The 27970-nt window shown below is 37.7% G+C and overlaps 1 protein-coding gene across 1 annotated transcript; it reads left to right on the top strand.

Moving 5' to 3' along the window:
* Positions 1-1862: 1862 nt before the first annotated feature.
* Positions 1863-27970, top strand: LOC309838251 (calcium-activated chloride channel regulator 4-like; the record flags this gene model as incomplete). Its single annotated transcript, XM_082679294.1, has 14 exons — positions 1863-2027; positions 4949-5089; positions 5230-5377; positions 8712-8820; positions 10587-10764; positions 11113-11331; positions 13376-13603; positions 16905-17082; positions 18363-18469; positions 21245-21460; positions 22053-22320; positions 25812-25982; positions 26914-27150; positions 27573-27970. Exons 1-14 carry the CDS (start codon positions 1869-1871, stop codon positions 27968-27970), a joined length of 2757 nt encoding a protein of 918 aa, XP_082535420.1. The 5' UTR covers positions 1863-1868.

Genomic DNA, 27970 nt, shown 5'->3' with positions numbered 1-27970 from the left:
TGGATAGGGAGATCCAAAAAAGGAGGAAGAAACAGTATCAAAGGAGGAATTCCAACCTATTTATACCCTAAGTTCTGTGTTAATAGTGAATAACTCATATTAATAGAAATACAATTTTGCCTTCAGGACATTACATAAGGGTAAGTAACTCAGCTTTACAACTCAGAAAGAAGCTCTTTTCATTTTTTTTTAAATGAAGATATTACAAATATCATTCCTTCCAGGAAATCAAAAGTGAAATCAGACTATATGCCTGCCTCAATAATAACAATCCAAATCCTCTTCTCTTAAGGAAAAAACCTGGCTGTTACTGTCTTACCATGTGATTGACCCAAGATTTAAAAGTCCCATGACAGGAGACCTCTGTGTCACCATGGTAATCAGAAGTCTGACTCTCCCTGGGGAATTCAGCATTGTTCACCTAAATTCCCAGAGAAGAGGAGAATTTGGGATGGAATGTTAAATGATAAAATTTCTACCTTGATAAAATCTCTTGCTTGTTCAGAATGCAACATAGGTATCCTACTACTTAAGCTCTTAATTTAAAGATATTTTTTACTATTTTATTTTTAGTTCTCTTTTGGGTTTCTGATGAGTCCCAGCTCCTTTCCTTTAGGATTAGACATTCTTAAGTCAATATTATAACTCCAATCCTGACCCCCTTTTTCCATTTTTAAAAAACCTTATTGGGTGGGCTTCCTTGGTGGCGCAGTGGTTGAGAGTCCGCCTGCCGATGCAGGGGACACGGGTTCGTGCCCTGGTCCAGGAAGATCCCACATGCCGCGGAGCTGCTGGGCCTGTGAGCCATGGTCGCTAAGCCTGCGCGTCCGGAGCTTGTACTCCGCAACGGGAGAGGCCACAACAGTGAGAGGCCCGCGTACCAAAAAAAAACCCAAAACAAAACAAAACAAATCACCAAACCGTATTATTTTATTTGCCTTATAAAACAATATTGCCTTATTGTGAAGTGATAAAATCTATGGGCTCTGGAGTAAAACTATTGGGTTCAAATACTGAGTCTGCCATTTACTAGCTATGTAATCTTGGCGAGTTACTGAAACTGTGTGCCTAAGTTTCCCCAAGTATAAAATGAAGATAATATTCGTACTTATGTTACAGAGTTGCAGTGAGGATTAAGTGAGAGAATCTCTGCCCTGGTAAGTACCGAATAAATATTAGCTATTAATATGATTCACTCTGCCTCAATAATAACCAACACATACCATTCTTTTTTGATATACTTGATTAAAAACAAATTCTACTCATTCTTTACTGGACAGGATTTTTGAAGATTTACTCTAATAACTTTATCGAATCTGCCTTAATTTATCAGTCTTAAAAATATTTAAATTAGGGTTCAAAGCCATCTTACCTAATTTGGCATTATTTACATTTAGTAATCTTACATTCTCTTCTATTATTTATACTGTTAGTAAATAATAATTAAATCACTCTGCAAAACTGAATAACAAAATTAGCAGTATTGTTTCTATTAATATCATTATGAAATTTTGTTTATTTTCACATTGCACTCTTCAGAAAATACAAAATATATGTCTATACAGAGGAAATTAGCTAGAATTAGAAAGTATAGAAAATATGTCCCCAAAGGAATATGTGCAATGTATTTTATTAAAATATCTGAACTCTTCTATGATTCAGATTTTTACAATAATATACAATAAAACGATTGTGTAAACTGAAGCCAAATATTTTCCCACATATGTAACTTTGACCTTTATACAGTCAATGTTGCATAATCAGCCAACGTTGACAATGTTTAAGAGTATATATATAGAGAGAGAGATTAAAGGTGACAGAAAAGCTTCTTGAACAACATTGGGGCTGGGAACAACTCAAGAGGAACAATGGGGTTATTCAGAAGTTTTGTCTTCTTCTTGGCCCTATACCTGCTGCAGGGGTCCAATACTTCCCTTGTTCGGCTGGATAACAATGGCTACGAGGGCATTATCATTGCTATAGACCCTGCTGTGCCAGAAGATGAAACACTAATTCAACAGATAAAGGTAAGAAAGAAATGGGATTTCTTCTGTTTGAACTGATGAGAAAAAATATATAGTAGTTAATAATTGCAATGGAAACGTCTCAGCATTCTAGGAAGTTTAAAAGCAGCATGGTGAAGTAAAAAACAATGCTGCAATGGGCAGTGGAAATTGAAGGTTCTAGACAGCATTCTACCGTGTCTCACCATAAGACCAAAGACAAGGCATGGGGTCTCCCTGATCCTCAGTTTCTTAATCTGTAAATTAGCAACTGGATTTATCTGTTCTTTTTTTGGATGAAAGTTTACTTTTATTTCAGATATACTATAACGTTTTCTGAATATTAAGCATATTTCCAGGCCTACATACAACTCATTAATGTCTCTCAAACACAGTTTGCAGGGTGGTCCTCAGCACACAACTTCACTGCAGTACATCTTTACTGCTTAAATTCAGCCTCAGAAAATGTCTGGAGCACAGGGAGTGTTTATAGTCCCTGTGCCATTTATTTTGACAAACACAATCTCTTTTCACACTGCAGGAGGGAAAGAAAAGGGGATCAAAGAAAGAGAATCTTTGCTTTGGAGGAAAGAAAAGGGGATCAAAGAAAGAGAATCTTTGTTTTAAGTCCGTTGCTATCAAATGTTACGAACCGAAAAGGGAAAATTACCTCCCATCCTTCTGGTGAGAAGCAGCAGCAGGGTGAACTGAACTGGGAAGACAATCACTTGGACTTGTCTGTTCTTTAAACAGTTATTTATTGAATGCTTGCTTATAGCATGCCAGGAGAGAGAGCAGTGAAATTTTTTAAAGCTCCTGATCTCCTGCAGTATATATCCTTTTCAGATGATATAGATAATAAAAACATGTCAACGTAGAGCAGGCCAACGGTAGTAAGTTGCTATGCAGTACAATAAATCAGCAAAGGGGGATAGGCAGTGTTGGTGGGGCTGGGGTAGGGAGAGAATGTGGGTTACTGTTTCATGCAGGGTAGTCAGGGAAGGTCTCACTGTTGATGTTACATCGGGGCGGAGGCCTGGAAGAGCCAGTTGAAAACCTAGGGGAGGGAACAGCAGGTGCAGTGGCTTGGAGGTGACAGCATGTCTGATGTGGCCAAGGAAACAACTGTGAATGAGCAGGAAGAAGGGTGGGGGAGAGCTGAAGGTGGAGAGGTAGCAGGGCCCAGACCATCAGAAAGATTTGGGCTTTTACTCTGAGTGAAATCAGAATCCATAGAAGAGAAGAGGTGTGTTCTCTTGTGCTTGTTCTGGAGTCACTCTGTCGGCAGTTTGAGGAAACACTGTAGAGGGCTTTCCTTTGTCCCTTCATCCTGTATAAGCTCTGTTGCAGCATAGAGGTACAGAGGGACACTGGGTCGGAAGCTGTTGCAAGTGAGAAGTGCTGGTAACTTGGAACAGGGATATTGTGGTAGAGATCATTAATGTGGTGTGATTCTGAACATGTTCTTTGTCTGTGAGGTTATCATAAGCAAATTTGCTGATGGTTTAGTTGTGTGGGGTAGGGGAGGGGAGGAGGTAAAAATAGAAGTCACAGAAGGCTTCAAGGGTGAGAAGTAATGTTGAATAGAGGCAGGGATATTGTGGTAGAGATCATTACTGTGGTGTGATTCTGGACAAATTCTAAGAGTGTCATAGAGAAATTTGTTGATAGGTGTGTGGAGTAGAGGAGGGGTGGAGGGAAAGTAGGAGACAAAAAAAACTCCAGCGGTTTTGGCCTGAACACTTGGAAAAATATAATTATCATCAATTGAGAAGTAACCTCCAACCTACTTTGGGAGCTCTCTGAAGCCCTCTTCCTAACAAGAGCTGGTCATCTGGGTCTCAGTCCTCTGCACTCGGGCTTCTGGCTGATCCCTGTCCTGAGCCTCGTCAGTTTAATTCTTCCAGTTCTTCCAGAGAACAGGAAAGAATGTCCTGAAATTCCTGAAGAAGAATAATTTTATTGTGGTCTTATGTTAGGTCAGGAAGAATTGAGAGGAGGATCTACTTTGACATAAACAATACTGTAGACTGTGGTGTTGCCAGCAACATGAAGAGGTTGACACCGTCATCCAGCACCCGGTATTCCTCAGTTATTCAGTGGATTTGATCATGCAGAATAGATTACCAATGAACATTTAATCCATCTATTTACTCCACTAGATAATAAGCTCTTTGGAGGAACAATTTCTCTCATTAATCATAACATTTTGGGGTTCAGGATACTAAACAATATAAGGTGATATTATTTTCAGCCTGATGGCAGAGCAAGAAGCTCTGCCTATGATCAAAAAGCTCTGCCTCTCCTATGAATTTTTCCACTACTCCACTCGCTGTGCTCCCAACCCAGCTGCCTCTGCTGGGAGGTGGGAATATAGTGAAAATCTCTTCTATGGGCCATCACCATGAACTGTTTTCCACAGCTTGCATCAGGTAAGGCTGTTCCCTACTAGGAATTATAATAGTAATGATATCAGTGAGTTTTATGACTGCCTATGTGTAGTTTATAACTAATTTCATGTTTGTGGCAACCTTAAAGATAGGTTGTAATAGTATATTAAGGAGACAAGGAGACTGAGATTCAAAGCAGTCATATAAACTAGCCAAGGTCTAAGCCAGAGTATTAAGCTAGTATTGGAACCAAGTCTAGATGCTTCCAAAGTCCATGCCCTTTATCATATTAGACAATTCTTGTAATGCCAAACATAAGTATTTGACTTTTGATGTAGGATTATAGAAGACTGAAAGCTGTTAAATGTGCAGAATTAAGCCACAGTTTTGGATTGACAGGTGACAAATTTCAAATTTTGAATCAGAAACCCTACTCACCAGTCAGTTGCTTTTTGTATTAATGACTAAAGGTGAGAATTGTCTGTGATGAATGCCTGTTCGTTTAGTCTTCTCTACCTTGGCCATCCTCACTTCTCTTTTTTCTTATAATAATAGGACATGGTGACTGCAGCATCTACTTATCTGTTTGAAGCCACAGAAAAAAGATTTTTTTTCAAAAATGTATCAATATTAATTCCAGAGAATTGGAAGAACATCATTCAGTACAAGAGGCCAAAGCATGAAAGTTACAAACATGTAAGACTCAAAAAGTGTCTCTTAAAAATATTTTCTCTGCTGCTTGTCAATTTTGACCTAAATTAATCATTTCAGAGTTTTTCACACAAATGTTATCATTCTTATTCTGACGTTGTAAACACCTTTTTAAACATTTTCAGGCTGATGTTTTAGTCTCACCACCTACCCTCCCAGGTAGAGATGAACCATATACCAAGCAGTTCACAGGCTGTGAAGAAAAAGGAGAATACATTCACTTCACCCCTGACTTTGTACTTGGAAAAAAACAAAATGAATTTGGACCATCAGGTAGGAATTTTGGTTGAAACAAATGTTTTGCCATGATTCCAACATGCAGCTTTATATCCATGTTCAGTATACAAGCCTTGGAGCCAGAGTCCCTAGGGTCAAATCCTGACTCCCCTACAGCTATGGGTGACCTTGGCAAACAACCCAGCCTCTCTGTGCTTATTTCCTAAAAAATGGTGAGTAGAGGAGCTCCTATCTTATAGAAATGTTGGGAATATTAAACTAGATCATCCTTGTAATTGTACTCAGTATGGTCTCTACAGAAATTTGAACATGGGATGGCCATAGTAAATGTTTTGCTTTAGGAACACTTTTTAGGTTTTTATTTTTCAGTTCTCCACTGCTGGATATTAATCAATCACCTGCCACCTCCATGGAAGGCAGATTCGTGGCAAGCTGAAAAGGGCCAAGATGACAGTTCCTGGCCAAGAGAAAACGTTCACAGGCTGTTAGTTGCTGATACTATTATTCAATCCATTCTTTGAACCAGATGAACTTGTCTATAAGTGATCGTTTTTACCTATGAAAATGGCAATTTCATCTGGTTCAATCTAAGAGTTAAGATCATTGTTTCAAATGAACTAAAGCACAATATTTTTCAGACGAAAACGAAAATTATTGTCAAAGGAGAGTCCAACTCATACGTCACTACTCAATGAAAGCCTTCCTGAATCTGCACAACCCAGAACCACTTCTTCCTCTTCCACTGCCCCTTCAGCGAACATTCATTAAGTCTCTTATCTCTGTCAAACAGTCAGCTAGTCATGGTCCTCAACATTGCCTGGACCCAATCCTAAAAGCTCCATCATCCTATCCCATCCCAATCTTACCTCTCCCCCATACCTTAGTCTGACCATGTTTGTTGTACTTGCCACCTCTAATCCTTTGTGCCCTTCTAGATATACTTTCTTTTCTACCTGACATATCCAGCAAAGTCAGTCATGTCAGCTACAAGTATAAAGAGCACAACTCCCTCACCATTCTTATCCTTATGTTTTATTCAACTTGCCAATTGTCTGTACTGAATTTCCAGTCATTTTTTTTGACTCTTGTTAATATGTTTCCAAGATTGTGAAAGGAAATTATAAACCTAATTGGTATATTTTAAAAAAACACATTCTCCAAGCTCAGTGAAGTCCTCAAATCTACTCAACAATGATTGGACTTGCCTTCTCTCCTCTCGCTTTCTCATTCCCCATAGCAGCTGTTCTAAACTTCTACCACTTTTCTTAAGATCACTAGCCAGTGTTTTACACCTCATGAGTTAACGGATGCCTTGATTGAGAAAGTAGAGGTCCCTTCCTTCTTCCTTTCTACTCCCAAACTCATGTCCACCTTCATTTTCCTCCACTTCCACCTGTCTTAGAAGAGGAAGATTTTCTTCAGTGTCTAAAGCCAATGTCCCTACCGGAGTTCTTATTCTTTTCCCATACCCCTCACCTCAGCCCTTATCCCATAACTGACAGTTTCCCCCCTTCCTTCTTAGACAAGTGTTTCTGCCATAATGTGATACATGTGTTTGTGGGAAAACTCACATTCTGCAAAACAATGCCTTAAAAACAACAAGGCTTTTGGGGGGAAATAAGATGAAGAAGAAACTCCTCAAAATATATGTATTTGTAATAAAAATGATAACAAAAACAATAGGTCCCTGGAAAGATCTTTTGGACCATCCAAGCAGCAGTTCAGTGTGGTTGCAAGCTGCCTCCACAGAAGATATTTAAAGTACAGAGACACACAGACACATAGACACACACACACACAGAAATGCTGTTGGAAGTGAGAACAGGGCTAGTAGGAACTGAGACAATGATTGAGATAGGAATGGAATTCTAAGTCAGAGGTGTTGCTTTTTAAATAAAAATTATATATAATTAAGATGTACAACATGATGATTTGCTATACATGTACATAGTGAAATGATTACTACAGTTGAGCTAATTAACATATCATCTCCTCACATAGTTACCTTTTTGTATGTGTGGTCAGATCACCTGAATTCTCTTCTTTCAGCAAACTGAGGAGGGCATGGGAGCCAGGCAACCAGTCATAAGCTGAAAAGAAAGCCAGTCTGAGAGTGGACTCTTCTAAAAAAAGGAACCACAGGTTCAGGCAGATTTAAATTTTCTTAAAATTCACCAAATTCCAAGCACTGTAGCTGATATGAGAGCTTTTTCCTCCCACACTGAAGGATGTATATAATTCATGTTCACTCATCTGGCCCCATTTGCCTAGGAACCTAAAAACAGTGTTTTAAACTTTAATGTGTAGAGGAATAATTTAGGGATCTTGTTAATAAGCAGATTCTGAGTCAATAGGTCTAGAGTAGACGCAAGATTCTGCATTTCTTGTCAGCTCCCATGTGATGCTGACACTGCTGGTGCAAGGAACACATTTTGAGTAGCAATGACTTAAAGAAGAAACATGACTTCTTCATAATACTGACAGTGTCCTCTGATTTTCAGATCTCACGAGGTAATCTGAATTGGAGAAACACACATTGTATTGGACCAGACTATATTTCCAACTTCTACTTCTCCATATCTATTTATGCTGAAGTTTTTCCTAATATTGCTAAAACAAAAAATGTACTTATTTTTTCATCCTGCATTTCAAGGATGAAATTCTTTATTCTTCTATTCACCCTGAAATTCTTAGGGAAGAAAAATTTTAATTCTGACTCCCTCTCTCTAACCTTATCCTAGTCAAGGATTATATCTTACTTATATGTATATTTCCTAGAATTTAGTATAGTGCTGAATATATATAATTAAAAATAATGTTTTCATTTCATTAATGCTTATATGTGCTAAGTACTATAAATTAATCACCTTATTTAGACACCCGCCCAAATTATATTTTGTCTATAGCAGTGTTTTTCAATCTTTTTCTTTCATTATCAATCTCCTACGGAGCATATATAGACATTTTTAAACTAATTGTACCTTCGTGAAATTTTAATACCACAGATGTGTTATACGTATGTTTATGTTGTTGGTAGGAGTGAGTTTTGTAGAGCCAAAAACCACTGTAATATCTACGACATTTTGCCCCCCAAGAACCAAAACTCAAAGTTCAATCTGTTCTGCCCAAGGCACACACATAATAAATGTTTCGTTGACTTAACAAATGTGGAATAAAAAATAATATGCTAAAAACTATATAATTAATAAAATGAAATGTAATTCAGTATTCTTTTTATAAACAAAAATATAAATGTTAGCAATTATTCAAAGCCTAAAATTTCTGGATTTTAAAAAATTTTCTTAAAATATATGAGGGATGGATTATGTCACTTGAAATATAATCATGTATTTGAAATATTTTCCCACAGGTAGACTGTTTGTTCATGAGTGGGCCCATCACCGCTGGGGAGTGTTTGATGAGTACAATGATGATGAGCCTTTCTACAGAGCTAACACAAAGAAAATTGAAGCAACAAGGCATGACTATTTAAACTGTCTTAAATTACTGCAGGCAGTAACTTCTCATTTTCCTTTGACTGATTTCTTTCAAAAGCCTTTCTTTCATTTTTGTCCCAATGCAGGTAACAGATACTATATCACAAAACAGTGCTTTTTGGTTTTTTAAGAAAATGTATCTCAAAGAAGCTGATTGTCCATTTATTTATTTATTCATTTAAAAAACTTATTTATTTATTTGGTTGTGCTGGGTCTTAGTTGCGGCAGGCGGGCTCCTTAGCTGCATCTTGCTGGCTCCTTAGTTGTGGCATGCAAACTCTTAGCTGTGGCATGCATATGGGATCTAGTTACCTGACAAGGGTTGGAACCCAGGGCCCCTGCATTGGGAGCGCAGAGTCTTAACCACTGTGCCACCAGGGAAGTCCTGAAGCTGGTTGTTCATTTAAAATACACATAACTTCAAGAGCATTTGGTAGTCAAGTTGACATATTTTTATACCTCTCTACCATAGCTGCCAGAACTCATTTTTGCTGAAGTGAGTGCTCTCTGTAAAGGGTTGTACTATGTGCTAGGAGGTCAAAATTATTTACTCTACAAAAGAATGAAAAAAATAAGTAGTGGTAAATGCGGCTGAGTAGGAAATCAACCAGCTTCAAAGAGCCAAACAGAAATTTCCTGGAATTTATAACGTTCATGTTAAAATACAAATCTAACATCACAGTTAATAATGGACAATCCTCTTGATTCTGAGATCAAGAGAGCAGAATGGGTGGGGTAATCAATGTAAAATTGGGCATCATCAGCTTAATCGATCTTAGATGCCCTGCTGGGGGAGGGGACTTATCAAAAATGTACAGATTTCAGAGTAGGTCCTTCCTCAGCACCATAGCACCAAGTTTTAGGATGAGTATTTTAAAGACTATTATGTGATTACATTTGTTTATATCATATTCCCCTAAATGTCTAAGTCTATGCATACTATTCATCATGGTTGTTAACATAGATAACACCATTATGTTTGCTGAGTTTTGGGGCAATAGAGGCACAGACATATTTAGAAGACTCCCTGAATTACTAAATAAAATCTAGTCTTTGCTTTTTAAATTTGAACTGGAATATACTGAAAAGATCAGCTACATTTCACATTCCAGCATATTTGTTACAATCACTACCACTTATGGCAAATTCCATGCAATAAAACATATGTCTAAAATCCCTCTACTATTCTTTACTGTCCTTGGCAGTATCCCAGTCTTTCCTTCTAGCCACATTTCACTTTGGATAAAAATATTCCTTGAATAATCAAAATACTTGTAGCTATGCGACATTTCATTCTCTTGAGGATAATTTCTTTGAATAAGAAATACACAAACAGCCTTAGGCTAAAGTGGTACCAAGAGTAAATGATTTCATAAGATGCCTTTTCCAGATGCCTGCAGTGCATTTACCATCACAAGGGTACTAGGAGAGATGTTTGGAAAAGGGGAGCCTACAGCCACTAGTATAAGCAGGAGAGCAGGAGATTTAATTCCAGAAGAGAACTCACCCTTTGCATAGACTGGAGATCCTACTTAAAATTTCCCTCAAAAATTTCTTGAAAAACAGATAAGTGCTCTGGTAGGAACCCTGAAACTTTGCTGTCAAAATAGGATGTATGTGGTATTCAAATAAGAATAAAAACCTTGATAAAGATCATTATTGAAAACCTTGATAAGAAGACCACTTGAGGTTTTATAAAAATTTTAATGATTAGGTTGCCTCAAAGACTAACTGTCACACATTTTCAGGTGTTCCACAGGCATTACTGGTATAAACAGAGTGTATAAGTGTCAAGGAAACAGCTGTGTAGCTAAGGGATGCAAAATTGATTCCAAGACAAAACTGTATGAAAAAGATTGTCAGTTCTTCCCTGATAAATATCAAACTGAAAAGACATCCATAATGTTTATGCAAGGTATTGATTCTGTAAGTATACCAATCATTACTTCAGACTGTATATTTATAATCAGAGGACTTGTTATCATGTTTATAAAATATCTGTTCAGGGATTAGATGTATTATTATAGAGCTCTTCGAACATTGGCTGGCACATAGTAAGTACTCATCTAGTGTCACCTATTATTATTATTATTATTGAAAATCTGCCTTACTATTATATGTTTCCTCCCTGAATCATATTTCATTCAATAAACAACATTTTTAGAGAGGAGGTTTTTAATACTTTTCAGATTTGTAGTTGAGTTTTTAAATGCATCATATAAAAAAATTAATTCATCATATATAAAATTTCTTTTCATTTTGTTAACCTTTTAGGTCGCTGAATTCTGTAATAACAAAACCCATAACCTTGAAGCTCCAAGCCTACAAAACAAAATGTGCAATTTCAGAAGCACATGGGAGGTGATCAGCAGTTCTGAGGATTTTAGAAACACAGTGGTTATGGTGGCACCACCCCCTCCGCCTGTCTTCTCATTGCTAAAGATCAGTGAAAGAATTGTGTGCTTAGTCCTTGATAAGTCTGGAAGCATGGCTGTAAGTTCATGCACCCATTTTTCCTGGATGTAGGGACAGGGCAGTGACTGAATGCTTAAGGACACTCTGACTGCTACCTGCACCTGGATTCTTCTAAACTGCACGGTGGCATAAGTACCATCACTTCCTGTGATCTTGACCTCAAGAGGGGCAATGAACATTATAATGAAAGAGAAGGATGGCAATAGAGTTAGAAGGACCTAATCCAAGAAACTGTTTTTTTCCAGAAAATGGAGAGTTTATGGAGGAGGACTTTTGGGTCCTTTAGTAAAGCTTTTGTTAGAAGATCAGAACTAGAGACTGAAATATGTAAAAGTTTCCTAACCTTGCTCCCTCTATCTACTGTAAATACTTGACAGGAATGAGGAGAGAGTGAAAGATCAACCAGGAGAATTCTTAACATGGCTTTATTTTATTTGCATCACCTATATGAATGACCTCCTTATGCTCAAAGACACAGACAAAAAGCATCACCATAAAGAAGATAGGACCAGATTCAGCCATTCATTCCTTCTACCCTCATTAAGTGAATGGTACTAGGCTTTAGGAATAGAGATCCATATCCTTGAACAGTTCATACTTGAAGAGACAAAATTCTCTCTCTTCCGCATCATGAGTTAACTCATACTTACCTTACCCTTCAAAATTTGATGTAGGTACCCACTTTGTCCAGGACATGGGCCAGTCTTCCAGGCTGGGCTAAGGGCCCTTCAGCAGATCTTCCACAATTACCTGTACAAACCTCTTTTACTATATATTATATTGAAATTACACATTTCTCTCCTACTATACTGTGAACTGCTCTAGGGCTTGAAATCATGTTCTCTAGGAACCAGGCTCCCTAGGACTTGAAGCAGTCTTATTCATCTTTGTATCCCTTTTGTCTAGAATAGGGTTTATCACATGTAGGCACTCAATAAATAATTGTTGAAATGAATGGACTACAAATGAGCAGATGTAATGTGATAAGGTACCCAGAAGGATGACACATTTGAGGCAGAACAGAGCATGCTGAAGATCAGGAATAATGTATTCAACAAATGGGGGTTGGGTGGTAGTGGAAAGGGCAGAGGATGATACAGCTGGGTGAAATAATCCACAATAGCACAGGGTTTCTGAAAGAGCATCAGAGTGGTAGATACCAGTACACAGAAGTGTTCTAGGAAGTGTTGCTGGGGAGAGATGAGGTTCTTAATTGGAAGAAGATGAGCAGCCTCCCCTAGACAGGGTGCAGGTAGAGCCACGTTTAAAGGTAAAGCAAAGTGGTAGAGAAAACCTGCTAAGATGGGGATGTAGAAAAAGTTCTTCACCATTATTTCGTTCCGGGGAGTTCAGAGGGAAATTTGGGCATGTGTTAGGAAGAAGTACCACAGGTCAATTGGTATTGAGGGACTGAAAAAAGACAAATGCATGGAAAGGTATATATCCTGGGTATTCACCTAGGAAATAAGGATATGAGTCCTAACGGGTTACCAAAGAACCAATTCCAGTTAATCCCTAGTGGAAATGTGGTGGGGAGAGGTTAGGAGCAGAAGAGGAAATGGGTGGGGTAGGAATGGGGTCTCTCAGGATTTAGAGTAAGTTTCATCTTTTGGGTAGTCTGGTGGCCAGTGGATGGAGAGATTTCAGTTTCTAGCTGGAGTCCATGATAGTCTGGTTTGAAACTGTGGGACCTGGGGAGGAGTTTCATCTTGATACAACTGGAACAGAGGATCCCAGGAGTAATTAAGCAGTCTCTAAGATGTCATCACCCCCCAGTTCCAGCCCAACGCCCACCCTACTCTACACCTCTAATTTAGGTTCTTAGAAGCCAAGAATCAGCTCTGGTTAAAAGCCTGGGTTCCTTACTATACTATATATATGTATTACATAATAAAACTGTATTTTTTAATTTTATCAATTGAAAAAATGTTTTCTTTTATAACATCAACTACTATTGACATAAAATCTTTAAAAACAAATTCTATTCACTCATTTTATGTGATCTGCTATTATTTTACAGTCAAAAATTACTTGGTTGTTTTTCCTAACCTTTTTTATTCAGGGTTCTAATCGCCTAGATCGAATGAATCAAGCAGCAAAACAGTTCCTGCTTCAGACCGTTGAAAATGGATCCTGGGTGGGGATGGTGCACTTTGACAATACTGCCTACATCAAAAGTAATCTAATCCAAATAATAAGCAGCAATGAAAGAAGACAGCTCTTGGCGAGTTTACCTACAGCTGCTAGTGGAGGAACTTCCATCTGCAGCGGAATTAAATCAGGATTTCAGGTGAAAATTGTACTTCAAATATAGTTTGTTTATTATTAGGACATTTTTATGTTAAGTGCTGCTTCACATACTTGCTCCCTAATTTTAACATAACTAATTCTAAGAAGCATAGAACTAATCACATAGAAAAAATCACTTGTCCATATTTTAATGGATCAGTAAATCAATGAGTAAAGTAATGGGTAAATAAATGACCATTAAAATTCCACTGGAGTATAAGCCCAATGAGGTCAGAGACTTTGTCTTATTACCATGCAGTAGTCAATGCTCAATTAATGTTAATTAAATAAATAAGAGTTCTTGAGCAGCAAGAGTCATCAAATTTTAAGGCAAAGAAGAAAGTCAGATGGTATGATTCCACTTCAGGCCAATCTTCATTTTAGTTTCTGTGACGTTCAGTTAGGGAAACTAATGTTTATCTGTCAAAGTTCCAGATGTAGCAGGAACTGTTAGTCATACTTAGGGTAAGGAATACTGGTCAGAACATGAGTTTTGACATCAGAGTACTGGCTCTGCTACTTACAAGCCATGTGATCTAGGCAAAGTTTTCAGTCTCTTTGGATTCTCAATGCCTTATCTATAAAATACAGAAAATAAGAATGCCTATCTCATAGGATTATTATGAGCAAAATGATACATGTTCATACTTAGAACAATATTTATTATATTACATAGTGAACATATAATTCACAATAATTATTATTATGAACCTTATTTTTATACAAATGGTCATCTTGAACTCACAATTAATATCATTTGTGTCATTTTCCTGCTTAGAAATCCTGTCCCCTCACAGTCTATAAAATTAAGTCTGATTTTCTCAGTCTGATGTTATTTAAAAGCTTCTCAGCCTCTGATAAACCTGCCCTCACCTCTCTTGCCAGTATTTTCTCAGTTCTCCCTTCCCAATGCTCTATGCTCCAACCAACTTACTGTACACATTGTTCTCCAAGCCCACTATATACTAACAGCCTCCATATATTTGCCCATGTAATTCCTCTGCCTAAAGTGCTTCTTTTCCATCTTTGCATGTTAAAATTGTACCAATTCTTCAAAATCCTTGCTCCTTTATGTAGCTTTTCCTGCTACTCCCAACTCTATTGAATATCCCTCTTTTATAAATAGAATAGCATTTTTAGCATAGCTTTCTACCACGAAGTCTGGGTTCAAACTCCAATGATCACTTATCAGCTTTCTGACCCTAAGCCTGACGCTTCACCTCACTAGCCTTCAATTACCTCATCAATAGGGTAATGAAAGCTAGCACGTAGGGTTGTTCATGTTTAATTTATTCAACATATTGTAGGGAGCAGGGAGTAAACATAACATATTTTAATTAATTCAACACATATTTATTTATGTAAGAAGCAAATCTTGCATGTTAATTCAGTGGGGAACAGATAATACATAGATAAATCAATCAATTAATTTATTTTAAAAACAATAATTGAAGGTTGTGGAGATAGTGTTGTGAAGGGACCAAACAAAGGTAATGTGATTAAGTAACAGGGAAAAGAGGAGCACAGCCTACTTCAGGTAGAGAGGCCATTGAGGTGCTTTCTGAAGTGTGATGGTTAAGCTAAGATTTGAAAGATGAGAAGGAGCCAGTGGTTCAGGCGGAAAGAAAAGGGCAAAGTCCCTTGGGAAAGAGGTGAAAAAAACTAAATTATTCTAAGAAATGATAGAAGCTATTGGCACTGGAATTTGGCAAATGAAGGGGTATGAAATATGATTGCCAGGTAGACAATGGTTAGATCCTTCAAACCCTCAAAAAATATAAGAGGTTTGTATTTTAAACACAACAGAAGGCTTTCAAGTATCAGAGACTGATAATTAATTCATGTTTTAGGAAGATGACTCTGGTTGCCTGATTTAAAATAAAATGTAGGGAGTAAGAGTGGTAGTAGGGTAGTAATCTAGGGACAGGTTGGGAGTTTGGAGTTGGATTAAATTACACAATGTGTAAAACACATTTAACACTTAGCAAATTTCAGTAAATGGTAGCACTATTATATTGTTTCTCTTTACTGAATATATTAGTTGTGTATTTGTCACTCTTCTCTATATTTCCTCAGCTTATCACCCAAATCTCAATAAATATCTTTAAATTTAATTCTTTCCATGAATGCAAAAAACCATGTAGTTCCTGCTGAATCCCCAGGAACCAGTACAGTGAATAAACTAATACAAGAAAGGGAGATGTGAAGGACAGAGAACCATGCTTAATGTCTGAATCTTCATTTGTTCTCGACTGTGTAGGGGGAATGTGGTGGGGATGCTGTATAAATGCTATAATGTATCAACGCATTTCCTATATTTTAGTTTGGTTCCTGCATATCACGCCATATTTCACATATATTATAAAACGTACATAATAGTCATTCTTTGCCTCAAAACATGCAAAATTTGAAATGAGACTGGTCACTTTGTCCCCTGACACCAGCATTATTAAGAATTTCTACATTCTAAACCCTCCTTTGTAAATCTACACACATCTCCACTGCAAGTTCATGAAAGCCACTGATAACCTGTCATTTTTTCCCTCTTGGACTGGACTCAATTTCTCAAAATGGTGTGTCAAGAAGCCATTACCAACAAAGCTGTCAAAGATGAAATACGGTTGCTATCCTGGGATAAATTCTCTTTATCCTTTCTTACAGGTGTCTAGATTCAAAACTCTCAGTTGGTTCAAGCCACAAATAGAACACAATCTCAATAAGTCATGTATTCTCTTACACCACCAATACGCTTAGTTTTGTGCTTGTGACTATGAGAGGTAAAATCAAAACTATATAACAAGATCTCTAACCTTGACCTGCTTAGAACTTTCCATATCTTTTCTTTATAAGCATACTGAGGGTTCCCTAATTTGGAGTCATTAACTTTTTTAAAATGTTGAGGTAAACTCTTAATGCATCTAGCTGCATATACAACAGACTTTATACACCGAAGCCTGTCAGAGGATATGCTGGTCAAAGAAAACAGAAGAATATTTAATGCCACATTCTGCCATTATATTTTTGGTGTCTACTTGTCCTGAGTTCCCCAGACTGAGATGTCATAGTCATTTAACCCAAGCAGGATTTTCCACACCCCTGCTCCCACACAAACTTCATCTGAGCAAACATTCCCTACAGTAGGTGGACAGAAACATAAAGTCATGTTTAAGTTCCCCTAGCAGTTGTTGACTGCAGATCCTATGATTTTAAAAAAGAAGCTATCTCCTCTTTTCTGCACACTTTATTTTCTATGTCCATTTGATCTAGGAACACCTGTAATAATGCTCTGATTATATTTGTAGGTAATTGGAAATAATTACTCCCAAATAGATGGATCTGAAATAGTGCTGCTGACTGATGGGGAGGATAGCTCTGCAAACACCTGTATTGATGAAGTGAAACAAAGTGGGGCCATAATTCACTTTATTGCTCTGGGACCAAATGCCGATCAAGCAGTCATAGAGATGAGCAATGTAACAGGTAAAATATGACATACATTCTAGTCCTTTGATAACAATGCATAAATGTAGAGGCTGACAATTCGACAACTTCTCTTAAGCTCCTGCTGTGCAGGTGCTGTGCTAGGAGCCTGGGACCAGATTAACTCTGGTTTAACACCAGACCTGATCTCAAGGTGCTCACAGTCATGCTGGCAGGAGAGACAAATAAAAGTAGTAATCAGATAGCATAATCAGATAACATTCTTCCATAACAGGAGACATACATAGGAGTCAAGCACTATGTGGACAGAGGGAGCCATTGATTTTCCCAGGGTTGAACAGAGTCAGGGAAAGAAGGCATGAGAGACAAGGTGACATTGGAGCTGGACATTTATCAAGTTGTTTGCTTTCTCTGGAAGAAAAAGTGATGAGAGGGAAAAAAATCATGTTGGGATGACAATGCAAGCCACATTGAGGGACAGTGGGAAATACATGAGACCAGAGTCTAGACTGGAGGTTAAGGAATAGCTCAGGCTGTATAAATATAATAACAGGTTTCTGATTAAATATACAATAGCTATTATCTTAGATACAGAGACATGTAATGAAAATGGACTACATGTTTTCAGTGTCTTCTTAAACATAGTAGAGAACACAATTTATAACGTTATGAATATCAATTATTGCATTGAATTGACCTCTAAGGCTACCAAACATATACTTGCTCTTTAATGCTTAATTGTACAAACTCCCATCATTTCAAAGTACTTTTACGGCCATTGTAAAATATTTCTGTCCCAAGTATTCCCCCCAAAGTAGTGCCTTTTTTGGACTTGTCTCTATTGTTTACCATTTTTTTTAATCTCCTCATTGCCAACTATTGTCAGAATATCTCAATATGAAAGTTCTTTAACTTTTCTAATATTCTGATTCTGATCCACTCTGGCTGGAAAACTTGAAAGCTTACATTGTTAGAACTGTATCTTAAATGATAATTAAAGTGAATAATTCTCCTAAAAGGTTATGTGAACTCTGTGAGCTTTAGTACATGAAATTGTAACATTTTTCATATTCTTTGATTATTTCATGCATTTAAGCCAGGAAGATTTCTATAAGTGGGGTTTAAAGGTAGCTTACCTCCCAGTTATGACATTTTTAAGTTAACATTTCAGAGTTAAGCATTACACCTATCTGATTTTGGTCTATTTTAACAATACAAACTGAAACTATGGCTTTGTTTACCCGATATCTAATTAATCACTAAAATGTGAAAATATTTATTTTCTGGAAAGCAACCGATTTAATGTATTTACACCTTAGGAGGAAAACATTTTTATGCTTCAGATGAAGCCCAGAACAATGGCCTCATTGATGCTTTCGCGGCCCTTGCATCAGGAAACACCGATGCCTCCCAGCAATCTCTTCAGGTCAGAGTTCCCAGTCCTTGGGTTTTTATGTCTGCGTTTAGCCATAACCAAGACAAATAATTTGGTTGTTATAAGTTTTGAGTTCTATATCTTTCTCAAATAAAATTTTAATTAAAAAAATCAATCTGAAATAGAAATTATCCTTTAGATATGACCAAATTAAGTGTTGAAGTATTGAAATAGCAGGTGTATTTTTTTTCCTTTTCCCATGGGGTTTGGTCAAGGGATAACATCAAAACCTAATGCTGTTAAATTTTCCATCAAAAATAGACTTTGTCTAATAGTATAGCATCCGTTTTTATATGAATGCATTAAAAATACCTCATGGGCTTCCCTGGTGGCACAGTGTTTGAGAGTCCGCCTGCCGATGCAGGGGACGCAGGTTCGTGTCCCGGTCTGGGAAGATCCCACATGCCGCGGAGCGGCTGGGCCCGTGAGCCATGGCCGCTGGGCCTGCGCGCCTGGAGCCTGTGCTCCACAACGGGAGAGGCCACAACAGTGAGAGGCCCGCGTACTGCAAAAAAAAAAAACAAAACAAAACAAAACAAAAAACCCTCATGCTTCCAAGATTTACCCAACCTTCACTGCTATGAAATATATTTAATTTAGATAAATGAACTCAAGAATGTGGATTGGAAATGGAAGGATTATATCTTGGAAATAAATTTGTCAGGAGAAAGAGAGTGAATAATCAGAGCATATCTACAAGTCTAGGGCTTCTCTTACCTCTTAAAGCACTTTTTTCACTGTCTTTTTATGTTATTCACCTCTCTTCTCTTTGTTTGCCTCAACTCTGCTTCTCTTCTGTGTTTCAATAACACCACCGTTTTCTGTTACTTACATTTAAAAACTTGGAATAAATTGATTCTTCTTTGTTCATGCCCCATGAAAAATGTTAACAGAGCCTGTTTACTTCAAAATATAATTTACAAAATTCTGTTTCTCTCCACATCCATTCCCACTAAGTCTATATCATGTCACTTTACGCCAAGTCATCCATCTACCATCTTCCAATTCACCTCATTGCCTACTTTAAAACTTGACATATTCATCTAAACCTATTTTCCTCTACTCTCCAACAATGAGGAGGACAGAAGTATAGGATGTAAGGTTAGGATAATATTGCAGATTGGTTTGGAGATCTGTTTTGCAGTTCAGCCTGAACCCAAATTAAGAACAGGTCTGATATCTAGCTTGGCAGTGTACAAAAAATAAACTGAAGGAGAATAAAGCTCATTCCTGAGGGTTTCAGTCTTGTTGACAGAGAATGGTGACACAATTGTCTAAAATTGACAAATAAGGTGAGAGAACTAATTTTGAGGATATCATTTTATGCTTGTTCTGTGTGGATGATGGTATATCAGAGTGGAATATACCAAAAGAACTTTAAAATATAAGAGCAGAAATTGGGAAATCAGCTGCAAATGAGACATTTGCGTGCAGGAGGTGCTCAAAGTTTGGGGGATGGACTTTTTAAACAGTATGAAAGGGGGAGGAGTAAAGTTTTGTTCCCCTCACTTGAAATGCCTATAGGTTCTTAAATAGAGGAATAACAAAAAGAAAACAAATTTTTGAATGGTTAATCTGGATTGACATACATGATGGGTAAATCTTGGGAGAAAATAGTGACAAGCTAGAGGTATGTTATCTGAGTGGATGGAAACTTGGATTTGGATGGTGGAGCTAGAATACAGAGAAAAGTTTGCATCCCTCTCTTTAATTAGTTATTTTGCCATACTACTACTATGTAGGCAAGGTCTAATAACTTTCCTAGACTTTCCTGATGGGGAGGCTTAAAAAGTTATTTACATTCAAATTTAACTCAATAATATTTGTCCTCTCAAAGACATGTCCATTTAACATAGGACTAAGATATTTGTCATGGCCATCGTGTTTCAATGGTAGAATTCATATCCTTCTATCAGTGTTGGTGTGAAGGTATCTGCGGTTTAGGACTGTGATGGAGTAGAAGTGACATTTCCCATCATTCCTGAAATGACATATATGAAGGAAGTACCTTCTTGGGCAGTGGATAAAGTTGGCTCTCCTTGACTGAGAGTTGTCCACAAAGACTTGAAAAACTTTCCTTTAAGCCCCTCTTAGAGAAAGGTCCTATCTTTCACTTCTTCTCTCCTCAGGATTTCAGACTTCATAGACATCAGTTTGCCCTCTTTCCACTCTTGTTGGGCATGATTACTGTCCAATGTTAATGCTCTATAGTGTGTGAAAAATTATTTCAAGACTTCACATCAGAAAAATATCCCTCTTTGTCTCATTATTTGCTAGTTCTGATTTTCTCTCTTGAACTCCACCACTTACTGTGTCTCCTCTACTCAAACACTCTAGCCACCAGCATTATTTTATTTTAGGTTATCAAGAAAATGGTAAACTGAGGGCAACACACACACACACATACACACACACACACACACACACAGCTAATCTTCTCAGAGGTAGATGTACCCTTTAACGCTAAATCCTAGGGTAGGTGTTTGCCAAGACAACTGGGAAAATAATAACAGGGCCATATCTCCAGCTGTAAACCCCATTCTCCTGCTCTAATGCTTTTATTATACCCTGTGTTTTCCTCAGTCCCTATATTTCCACACTTTCTGACTGACAACAGTCACATCCCAATCAGCTTTCAGAGAGATCACAAGCCTAAGGTGGTATGCCATATTTAAGTTTGTTCTCAGGGCAGAAATTTTAAAATATGTAAAACAGCATAAAATTACCCTCTTCTCCAGTCATTAATTCTTTGATATATTTAAACAGCTTGAAAGTAAGGGATTAAAACTCGACAGTACTGACTGGATGAACGGCACTGTAATAATTGATAGCACTGTGGGAAAGGACACATTCTTTCTCATCACATGGAACCAACAGCTTCCCGTTATTTCTCTCTTGGATCCCACTGGAAACTCAGTGGGAAATTTCATAGTGGATTCACCTTCCAAAATGGCCTATCTCAGTATTCCAGGAACTACAAAGGTAAACAATTAACTTTTGGACTTCCTCGCAAATTTATTCTACAGGTGAAAATACATTGTTTAATATCATAAATATGGGTGCCAATACTTGTATCATTTCAAAATTAAGATAAAATAGAATGTACTTTCTATGCCTGTATGGTCCTGAAACTTTTAGTGATAGGAAAAAGAAAGAACTTACACATTAGGAGGAAGGAAGAGAAGGGAAAAAATTAGGTAGGCTAAGAATAACTTTGAGGAGGCAATGTAGTAAGAGTCTGTGCAGCTTGCTGTGTAGATAGCTACAGAGCCATTTCTTAGTACTACCAGATCATAGAATCTGTGGACTTTGAGATCAAAGGATAAGGTCAAGGCAAACTTTCCAAAGCTTATTTTTACAGAGATTTCATAAATTTTGGACATCAGGCATTACAATAGTCAGGATGTCCTATCCAAACTGCCTCAACTCTCATCATTTTACCCTCAAAACCCCCCAAATTCTCAAAACCCTGTTTATTCTGCAACACACTTATACAATTTATTTTAGAGTTAGATAATGGAAACAGAAAATAACTTGCTCTTGGACACTTACTCCATTTCCATTGAATTTTTAGGTGGGTGTTTGGACTTACAGTCTTCAAGCAAATGCAAAAGGGGAGACATTAACTATAACAGTAAATTCTCGAGCGGCAAATTCTTCTGTGCCTCCAATCACAGTGAGTGCTAAAATGAATAAAGATACAAACAGCTTCCCCAGCCCAATGATTGTTTATGCAGAAATTCTACAAGGGTATATACCCATTCTTGGAGCCAATGTGACTGCTTTCATTGAATCGAATACTGGGAAAACAGAAGTTTTGGAACTTTTGGATAATGGTGCAGGTAATTCACAGGTTTCTCTGAACAAGTCTATATTTTCATAACTCAGGATATGTTATGTCCCTGTGGCAGTGTGGGGCAGAGGGATAGGCACCAGAAGAATTGATGCAGATTTTGGAAGAACAGCTGGACCAGCATGAAATTCTATCCAGGTAACATCTACAGAGTGATTTGCAAGTGTCTTACACATGGTAAACACTCAATGAATTTTATTTACTGTCATTGTTTGTCATCTAGACAACCAATGTTTACCAACAGATAGGAAAGTCTCATTGGAGAGATTGAGGACTGAATCAAGAATTCTTAATAAGTGTTTCTAAGGGGCATATAATCAAGAAAGGCTGGTGAGAGACAGTGAAACTCAAGCAGTAGTATGAAATTAAGTAGAATTTGGGCCCTTGGCAGGGAGAGGGTGACAGGCAAGAGTAATTCCCAACAGCTAGATAAAAGTTCACATATGCTCTCAGGAACTGAGGCACAAGGGAAGGTAGATCTGCCATAACAGAGGAGGGAACATCACTGGAGCATCATCAGATACCAGATCTGACTGGGAGAAAACAAAATAGAGTGTTGGTCATGCTCTATCTCCTTGGTCTATGTGGGTGAGTGGTACTTAAAGACCTTTTTCCCAGACTCTGAATTATTCTGGGAACTGAAACTTCTTTTGACAGATCATTTAGTAAAGAAATTACCGCATCAGTAAACTTCTAAATTGTCAGAATTTTCTATCAACTTCTTTTCAGTGTAATTAAATCAGTCAGTTTATAATCCTACCATCAACTAGAGTTGGCCCTGTGAAAAATCTAGAAGGCAAAATTGTTCCCTGGTTCACCTCAGTGTTTTCATCTAATATGATAATATTTTCCTAAACTGTCCAGTGACTCTTTCCTTTTCCCCAACCCCTTCCATGCTACATTAAAACTCGTGTATCTTGTTTCATTTCTCAGATAAAACCCAATGACTACTTAACTAATTTGGGACACCTTTACCTAAGAAGGTATTGGTGATTAACAATGACTTAGAGCAGGGGTTCTCAAACTTCAGCATGAAAGGGAATCACCTGAAGGGCTTGTTAAAACAGAATACGAATGTTGGAGCCTTCCCTAGGAATGCAAATTAAGAAATTTGCATTCCTAATATGATCCAGAGAAATGCAGATGCTGTTGGTCCAAGGACCTCATTTTAAGAACCTCTCTCCTAGAGTCACAACCTCCCTGAGAAATGTGTTTGCAATTTAACAAATAACTCTAGTACCGGTGATATGAAGAAGTATCCTTATGATACAGTATTCCTGAGCTCCCCCAAATGTTTGTTCTAATAATAGATGGATTTTCCACTGTTAGACCAGAAAGTTAATGGATCATAGTGTAAGAGGTAAGGATTAAAAATAAAAAGAAGAGCCTAGAGATAAACCCACGCACATATGGTCACCTTATCGTTGATAAAGGAGGCAAGAATATACAACGGAGAAAGGACAGCCTCTTCAATAAGTGGTGCTGGGAAAACTGGACAGCTACATGATAAAGAATGAAATTAGAATACTTCCTAACACCATATACAAAAATAAACTCAAAATGTATTAAAGACCTAAGTGTAAGGCCGGACACTATAAAACTCTTAGAGGAAAACATAGGCAGAACACTCTATGACATAAGTCACAACAAGATCCTTTTTGACCCACCTCCTAGAGTAATGGAAATAAAAACAAAAATAAACAAATGAGATCTACTGAAACTTAAAAGCTTTTCCACAGCAAAGGAAACCATAAACAAGATGAAAAGATAACCCTCAGAATGGGAGAAAATATTTGCAAACGAAGCAACTGACAAAGGATTAATCTCCAAAATTATACAAGCAGCTCATGCAGCTCAATATCAAAAAAACCAAACAACCCAATCCAAAAATGGGTGGAAGACCTAAATAGACATTTCTCCAAAGAAGATATACAGATTGCCAACAAACACATGAAAGGATACTCAACATCACTAATTGTTAGAGAAATGCAAATCAAAACCACAATGAGGTATCACCTCACACTGGTCAGAATGGCCATCAAAAAATCTACAAACAGGGCTTCCCAGGTGGCGCAGTGGTTGAGAGTCCGCCTGCTGATGCGGGAGCCGCAGGTTCGTGCCCCGGTCCGGGAGGATCCCACGTGCCGTGGGGCGGGTGGGTTCGTGGGCCATGGCCGCTGGGCCTGAGCGTCCGGAGCCTGTGCTCCACAACGGGAGAGGCCACAGCAGTGAGAGGCCCGCATACCACAAAAAAAACCAAAAAAAACCCAAAAACTACAAACAATAAATGCTGGAGAGAGTGTGGAGAAAAGAGAACCCTCTTGCACTGTTGGTGGGAACGTAAATTGATACAGCCACTATGGAGAACAGTATGGGGGTTCCTTAAAAAACTAAAAATAGAACCACCACATGACCCAGCAATTCCACTACTGGGCATATACCCTGAGAAAACCATAATTCAAAAGGACACATGCACCCCAACATTCTTTGCAGCACTATTTACAATAGCCAGGACATGGAAGCAACCTAAGTGTCCATCGACAGATGAATGGATAAAGAAGATGTGGCACATATATACAATGGAATATTACTCAGCCATAAAAAGAAACGAAATTGAGTTATTTGTAGCGAGGTGGATGGACCTAGACTCTGTCATACAGAGTGAAGTAGGTCAGAAAGAGAAAAACAAATACCGTATGCTAACACATATATATGGAATCTAAAGGGAAAATAATGGTTCTGAAAAACCTAGGGGTTAGGACAGGAATAAAGATGCAGATGTAGAGAATGGACTTGAGGGCACAGGCAGGGGGAAGTGTAAGCTGGGATGAAGTGAGAGAGTAGCATGGACATATATACACTACCAAATGTAAAATAGATAGCTAGTGGGAAGCAGTCGCATAGCACAGGGAGATCAACTCGGTGCTTTGTGACCACCTAGAGGGGTGGGATAGGGAGGGTGGGAGGGACGCACAAGAGGGAAGGGATATGGGGATATACGTATTCATATAGCTGATTCACTTTTTTATATAGCGGAAACTAACACAACATTGTAAAGCAATTATACTCCAATAAAGATGTAAAAAAAATCTTTTAAAATTAATAAATTAGCTAAGGAAATCTTGACATAAAAAATAAAATAAAAATAAAAAGGAGTGTTTGAAGATAAGTCAAAATAGGTAATTTGTATGTGACTGGAGTGATAATTAAATCTTATGCAAAGACAATTTTTCTTTAGTGGGGATCCTTGTGTGTATACACACACACACACACACACACACACAGAGTAACACAAGGATATCAATTCAACATGATACTAGTTGGCAGAGCAAAATGGAAATATTCCCCAAGGGGTCAATCACAGAATAGGGAGCCCAATCAAGGCAATATGCTTATAAAGGCCATATGCTTGGTTTAGAAAATGCATAAATTTCTCTTTTTCTTTACAGTAGTAATTTATTCTTTCACTTCTATAATAAGGTGCTGATTCTTTTAAGAATGATGGAGTCTACTCCAGATATTTTACAACTTATAAAGAAAATGGCAGATATAGCTTGAAAGTACGGGCTCATGGAGGAGAAAATGCTGTCATGCGAAACTTATGGCATCCACTGAATAGAGCTGCATATATACCAGGCTGGGTAGTGGATGGTGAGTACCTCATAATATTATTCAAGCCGTCACTGAAACCCAGTGACGGCTTGAATAATTGTGAGTTGATATGGTTAAGGCTGCAAATAGTTTACAACTTCAGAGTACAGCTTTTCCCATTTCTGGAATGAAGTTCTCAGTCATACGACAGTGTGCCTCCAAATTAACGTAAGGTTTGGTACAGTGTCTGGCATCTTGATAAATGTCACCCATTATTATATTAGTTTGGAGCATCTTACCTATATCAACAATAATATGCCACATTTTCAGTTCAGGATGAAGCAAACAGGCTAATGGGTTATGTACCTAAGTACAAACCAGTGGTAGAATTTATCCTTCCGATTACATATGCTGTTAAAAGATATGTGAGTAAACATTTATTTGGAAAGTTTTTACTGAGTCAAAAGGAAAAATGTGTAGAGGAAGGTGACGATAAGGATTAAAAATGCATTTTTGTTAGCTTTCCTTTGTTTTGTCACTTGTGACTTTTAGGGGCTTTCTGTTGGCAATTGGAATATAACCCTAACACTTGCAACGGGGAGGAAGTAAGGAACCTGGCACAAGTGGTTGGGAGGGAACCAGTAGTAATTTCCCCAGGTTTATTCCCATCTTGAAGATAATTTGAGAAATAAAGCATTTCCTTTTTTTTTAAGGCATGTGTTGAATTATATAACAATATTACCATTCAGTGCAGCCTTTATGCCAAAGCCATTTATTTATCCAGTTCTACCCTACAATACTCTGGTCAGGATACTAATGAAAGAATTCTTCCACCAATTGCATGCTTATGACTTTGTCACCAAAATTAGTAAAATGTAACTGTGTATATGGGAAAAAAAAGGGAAAGATGTGGGATAGGAAATACAATTTGTTGAGTTCTGAAAATATTAGTGCAGATTTGCCCATTAAATACCAGGACTTTTTAATGCAGGGAACATTAAAGGGAATCCACCAAGACCTGAAATTGATGAGAACACTCAGACAAACTTGGAGAGTTTCACCAGAACAGCATCTGGAGGTGCATTTGTGGTTTCAAACGTTCCAAGTCCTCCCTACTTGACTGACGTCTTCCCACCAAGTCAAATCACAGACCTTAAGGCCACATCAGATGAGGATGAGATCAGTCTAACATGGACAGCACCAGGAGATGATTTTGATGTTGGAAGAGGTAAGGACGAAGTGTCATGCAGTGTTGATTAAGTGAAAGTTGCTTGTTGCAAAAGTGAAAGTTGCTTTTTGCAAAAAAATCTTTGCAAAAAAGTTGCCTTTTGCAAAAGTTGCAAAAGGGTGTAAGGTTGTGTGAGAGGAAAACAATTTACAATTAATTGCTCAGCAAAGTATTAATTTTATAATCTCGTGTTTTGAATCATCAAATATGACACATTTTAACCTGCTATCACTTTTCATAAAGAAGGTAGCATTTGGCAGAGTTTAAAAATCAGAATTCAGCTTTTATGGAAAAATAAATAAGGCTTTGGATATGAGTATAAGCTTGGCATGACTAAATGACATCTTTGAGGAGAATGAATAAAAAGAAATTTAATATGGTATGCTCTAGTTTCTAAACTATATGTAACATTTTTTTCTTAGTTCAAAAGTATATCATAAGAATAAGCGGAAGTATCCTGGATCTAAGGGATAATTTTGATGATGCGCTGCAAGTAAACACTACTGATCTGTTACCAAATGAGGTCAACTCCAAGGAAAACTTTACATTCAAACCAGGAAATATCTTAGAAGAAAATGCAAGCCACATATTCATTGCCATTCAAAGTATGGATAAAAGCAATCTGACATCAAGGGTATCTAACATTGCACAAGTAGCTTTGTTTGTTCCTCCACCAGAGGACCCTAAGTCCGGACTCAGCATTTCTACTTTGGTGGTGTTAGTGGTTGGCACTGTGATAATTGTCAGTCTGATTTTGAGTATCACCATTTGTGTCTTAAGCAGGAAAAGAAATTCTAGCAGACCTAGAACAGGGTTTTAA

This window comes from Grampus griseus (assembly GCF_964374135.1).
Source record: "Grampus griseus genome assembly, chromosome: 1".
Taxonomy (NCBI): domain Eukaryota; kingdom Metazoa; phylum Chordata; class Mammalia; order Artiodactyla; family Delphinidae; genus Grampus; species Grampus griseus.
The sequence above is the reverse complement of the archived record's forward strand: the minus strand, read 5'-3'. Positions and strand labels throughout refer to the sequence as shown.